The 5,063-nt window shown below is 35.4% G+C and overlaps 1 protein-coding gene across 1 annotated transcript; it reads right to left on the reverse strand.

Moving 5' to 3' along the window:
- Nucleotides 1–1,416: 1,416 nt before the first annotated feature.
- On the reverse strand, nt 1,417–4,052 carry LOC109221643. Its single transcript, XM_019386113.1, has 5 exons — nt 3,820–4,052; nt 3,464–3,730; nt 2,302–2,793; nt 1,902–2,220; nt 1,417–1,794 (listed from the first exon to the last, which is right to left on the reverse strand). Exons 1-4 carry the CDS (start codon nt 3,905–3,907, stop codon nt 1,913–1,915), a joined length of 1,155 nt encoding a protein of 384 aa, XP_019241658.1. The 5' UTR covers nt 3,908–4,052; the 3' UTR covers nt 1,417–1,794; nt 1,902–1,912.
- Nucleotides 4,053–5,063: the final 1,011 nt, after the last annotated feature.

Below are 5,063 nucleotides of genomic sequence, written 5' to 3' on the forward strand. Positions count from 1 at the left end.
GGGCTGGTATTATTAAGGGGTTAGGGCCGGTATTAAAGGGTTAGGTCCGAAAATTAGAGAAATTAAAAAGGCTGTTTGTTAAATACCCAAATAATTGATAAAAAATATTTTATAAAATAATTATCAATAAGAAAAAAAATTCATGCATAGAAGTGTTTTAAAATAATTATTCAATATTTTAAAAAATATAATGAACCAATTTTTCGTAAAATAATGCAGTGACGTATACATGGACTATAATTGCAAAATTGGTGCAATTGTAACCAAAAGGTGTAAATCTGGCCATTTGTGAAATAATTTGAACTTAATATAACTATAAATAGCAATATTAAGTTATGAAATGCTATAAAGCCATTTGTGATGCAATTTGTAATTACTTATATAAATAAAATACTAGAATAAGTTAATTTAAAATATAGAAATTATGAAAAAAATGTCCATTGATGCTAATGCATAGTCTTGAAGGTATATATGCACTTTTGAAAATATTATAGGGAAAAATTGGGTATCAACAGGGAACCTCCTTCTCTTTTTACGGATCTATCCCTTCTTGTATGCGTACGTCCTCCTCCCTTTGTGTCACACTTTCTCATGATGTTTATACCAAATACTTTCCTTACCCATCAGCCCTTAACCGGAGTACCTAAATTTTTAGAATATCCCATAGGATATTTCTCTAGAATATCTAAGTGTTGAACTGGTTGTTCGGACCGAATTGAGTGTTCGACCTCGACCGTAGCCAAATCACTTGCCAGCATATCGCTTCCTACACGCAACTTCGGCTTGGTTACTTCTTGGTTGCTCTTCCTTAAGTAGAATTCCTTTGATCAGATTTTGACCCATACACTCCTAATTCATATCTAAATATATAATTAACTAGAAAAAGTTAAAAATGAAGCCAACTTTTCACCAAAACCAATTGAATTTTCAATATAAGAAGGGACCCAAGTTGCTGGTGGCGCAAATTATTAGCTGGTCAATGTTTGCCGGTATAACTTATTCTCATTTGGTGTTTACATCCACCCAATAAATATATGACTCGTATCTTTACATATAGTTTCATCACTATTCCATAGTTAATCAATATGCATGCATTCTCAGTAATTTTGGCCTTTTTTTTCTTCTTCTAAAGCAAACAATGTTTGTTTCTGTTTTGGAAGTATCTACCTAAATTATTCTTTATCAACAGCGACCTATATATTCGGACAAAAAGAACATAAACATTTTGTAACACTCCTTTTGCTGCTTATTTCAAGCTAAGTAATAACATTCCGCTGATTTACTTATGGGACAAGAAACCGGCCTTTCTGTATCAGGCACTATTACAATTGTAAGTTTTTTAGTCTCATTATAAATCATTCATATTAAGAACAAAACTCGAAGCTTTATAATTTTTTCATAATTTAATTGAACCAATGGCACAGCAATTATAAATCATTCATACTAAGAATGTTCTTCATGACTCGATACAACTCTTCAAAATGAATTTTGTTGACAACAACAACAACGTCTACTACTATTACTAAGCCTCAGTCCCAAACAAATTTGCGATCAGCTGTATATAATTAAGAAAAGATTTGTTGACACTACTAAAAAAAGAACTTGTCGCTGATATAGCAGCGACGTATCTAAAAATCAAAACAAAATGCTACAGATGCTCTTTCTTTATTTAATTATGCTTATCACTAACACAAAAAACGGAATCAGTAGATTGATTCTTTATTTCGAGATGTATGTAACCAATCTTCTGTTAATTAGGTTGGAGAAGTCTTCCATGGCTTTGTTCCTCAACAACTGCAATAAAGAATCCTCCGTGAGAAACAAATTAATTAATTCAGCCACGTACGTAAGTATTTAATTTACTAGTTACGCATTTTATATAAATTTGGAATAATAATTACCTTCGTGAACACTAGTTGAGAGGTGATGAGCTTGCACTGTGGAACTCAGGAAAATGGGATAATGATGCTGCAGTTTCGTTGGTAGTGGAAATGGGACTCTTATGAGGCATAGCGATGGGATTATCTTGAAGCAAATTATCATTAGTAGAGATAACGATGTTCTTAGAAGATAAGCTAGGACATTTAGGAGACAAAGTAGCATTTGTAGAAATGGGATTGTTGGGAGCTGATGATGATTTGATGCTATTTTCCGTTGATTTAGGGGAATCGTCAGGCCGAATAAATGACGTTACAGCACCCTTCATCTTCTCCACTATACCTGTTAGGCCAAATTAAACAGAGTTGTGAACGACTTTATTGAGAAAAAACACATACAGACATATATACTATTCTACGTTACCTTTATCACCAGAAGCTGCTTGCCTAGGGCTCATAGCCTCAGTTATGATTTGAGAAAGTGATCTCTCGCCTTCACCAGGTTCAAATTTTTCTACAAAGTACTCTTTTACTGAAACACCTTTGTCCCATTTTCCTGGGCTGCTAATACCACTAGCATTCACATTACTCTCAGCAAAATGACCAGTTTTTGGCGCTGCTTGCTCGTTCCCAGATTCTTGCTCGTTGCTATTTGTTAGAGTGAGGCCTGAAATTTTTGAAGCAATAGCGTGGGTTGCATCAGAGACTGCAGCATAAGCTGGTGCTAACTTCTCTGTTACAGTTTCTGTTATGGTTTTACTGGGGCTATCAGGTAATTTCTCCATATTGTCTTGTTCAATAAACTCATGTTTGATGCTGGTCGGAACAGCATGCTTCTCGGATACCACTGGATCTGCTCGTGGGTGTTGTCGTGCTGCTTCTTTATAAGCCTCAGGTGCCAGTTCTGATTCATACACTAAAGACAACAGCAGGAGTACACAAGCAATATAATATATCATCTCAAGCAAATATATACTCATTGAAGAAGCTAAATTTCAATAAGAAAAGGAAAAAAATCTAATAAGCTTATTCAATTAGTTGACTATAATAATTTTCTTGACAAGCTATTAAAATTTATCTGCCAAAAAATACCTTCAAATAACAATGATAATAAGCAGTAGGTATATATGGGGTTTCCAGCTTGGGATCAGGGGCGGAGCTAGGTAGACGCAAGGGGTTAGTTGAATCCCTTTCGCCGAAAATTACAATGTATATGATCAAATCTTTTTATCATGTATATACATTAGATGATAAATTTCCTTAGTATTTTACGTGTTAAACTTTTTTATGAATCCCCTTGGTGACAATTCTCTGCTTCCACCACTGCTTGAGATATGAAGATCATTCAATTCTGTCTAAATCCACGATTAACTGTGTAAAATTTCTTTGTGATCATGTTAAGGTTCGTACTCTATTAATTCATGTTGTTACGAGGCTACATTTACTAGCACTGCTTTATAATTGGAAAACGTTGGCTTTCTTCACCATGGTTAGAACAGAATGTAAATCTACACTTGTACCGATTGTTCTTAATTGAATATGAAAGATGTAGAAATAATGATCGAGTAATGTAAAGAACATATTACTTGGAGCACCAAGATATTCAGGATCTTCATCTTCTTCTTCTTCTTCATCTTCATCATCCAAAGTAGGGCCCCATGAAGGTGTACTGTTATCGTCGTGGTTGTGGACATCATTTTCATGCAGCTTCTTCTTGCCACTTAAACTGTATTTGAGTTTCTTTGCTTTTTCCTTCACTTTGGTGATAACTGATTTCTTGCCATGAGTTGGTGTATATTCTTCTTGATCATAAGCTGTTGGGGAGGTATTTGTTGACCAACTCCTTTCATTTCCTAATCAAATGCAGTATTAAAAAGCCAGTAAATATAAAATGAAATTAATCTCAACATGCTTAATTAAGTTTTTCAGAGAACTAAATAACCTTGTAGAAGTTGTTCAAAAGTTGGTGAATTGGACTTGGGAGTTTTGGATGTCTGCGAAATTTTTTGTAATGGATCAAGTTGAGCCATTTGTATCTTTGTACGAGAATGCTTTTAAATTCCTGTCTTGAAATCTTCCTATAGTTTGTCTGTTTATTCGTTCTGCCTGGGTTTTTTTCAGCTTTTCTTGCAAATGAGAAAATTTAAGAACTAAACTCAACGGTAGTTAAAGTTAAAGCATGGTTTGCGGGTTCCTCCGGCTGGAAATTAAAAGCCAATTAGTGTAGTTTGATCGAATGGTTTGTTGCTAGATTTACAAATGGCAATAGATTAAGAGGCACATGCATACATGTAAGAGCTGAAATTATTAAATTTATGATTCTTGATAGACCACTGAAATAGGACTTGACCTCGTCTTCAGAGCAACTAATTTCCTCTATGTTTGCCTCATGTCATGGTACAAACATCAATTTCAGAGGCAAAGTTCATCTCATGGGCAAAAACAGTTTGATAATTTAACTTAACCATTTCTTTTGTATAGGGTCAAATTTGACCCTCAGTATCTCTACGCCAGTGGGTATGTCCAATGAGTGTACGCCGACCAACGTAGCGGGTACGACTCGGCCGTGAGGACAAAAGCGACATCATTTAGAACTCAGCGTCCACGATAGGGAGACGTTACCTATTTTTGTAACTTTTTGATTCTTTCGAGGAATGTCTCCTATTATATAAAGGAGACCTCCACATTGTAAAAGGGGGATCTGATCTAATATAACTCTCTCATTTTTCTGGCTTTCTCTCTCTATATCTCTACCTCTAACGAAAATATCTTATTGGTAAACATTATCACTTTGCAATATCAGATCTACAACAATATTATCATCTTTGCATCTCTAGGCTTATTATATTTGATTACGATTTACCCCTTTTCTATTTTTGATTGTTTTATCGCTTACAAAGTATATCGTTAACTTTTGAGCCAAACAATTTGGCGCCGTCTGTGGGGATTTCGAGAATCAAAATCATAGTATCCACCTAGAGATCAACCAACTACCACTCTCTACACTACACAAAAACAGAAAAATGGCAGAAAATAGCACAAGATCGAAAGCCATATTGGGTGTCACTACCAATCTCCTGGGCCCTCTCAACGAGGCCAGTGACGGAGGCATCCTGAATGCAACCCCTAGCATCACACCAGGTGCAGAGATCTCACCTTCCCCATCCGAAGGCCTGACGATCTTGC

Source organism: Nicotiana attenuata, unplaced genomic scaffold (genome assembly GCF_001879085.1).
Source record: "Nicotiana attenuata strain UT unplaced genomic scaffold, NIATTr2, whole genome shotgun sequence".
Lineage (NCBI taxonomy): Eukaryota > Viridiplantae > Streptophyta > Magnoliopsida > Solanales > Solanaceae > Nicotiana > Nicotiana attenuata.

Coding starts and splice junctions, on each gene's coding strand:
- LOC109221643 (XM_019386113.1), bottom strand. CDS start 3,907: ATGGCTCAACTTGATCCATTACAAAAAATTTCGCAGACATCCAAAACT. Junction 2,794..3,463: donor TGAATATCTTGGTGCTCCAA/GTAATATGTTCT, acceptor TGTTGTCTTTAG/TGTATGAATCAGAACTGGCA. Junction 2,221..2,301: donor AGCAGCTTCTGGTGATAAAG/GTAACGTAGAAT, acceptor TTGGCCTAACAG/GTATAGTGGAGAAGATGAAG.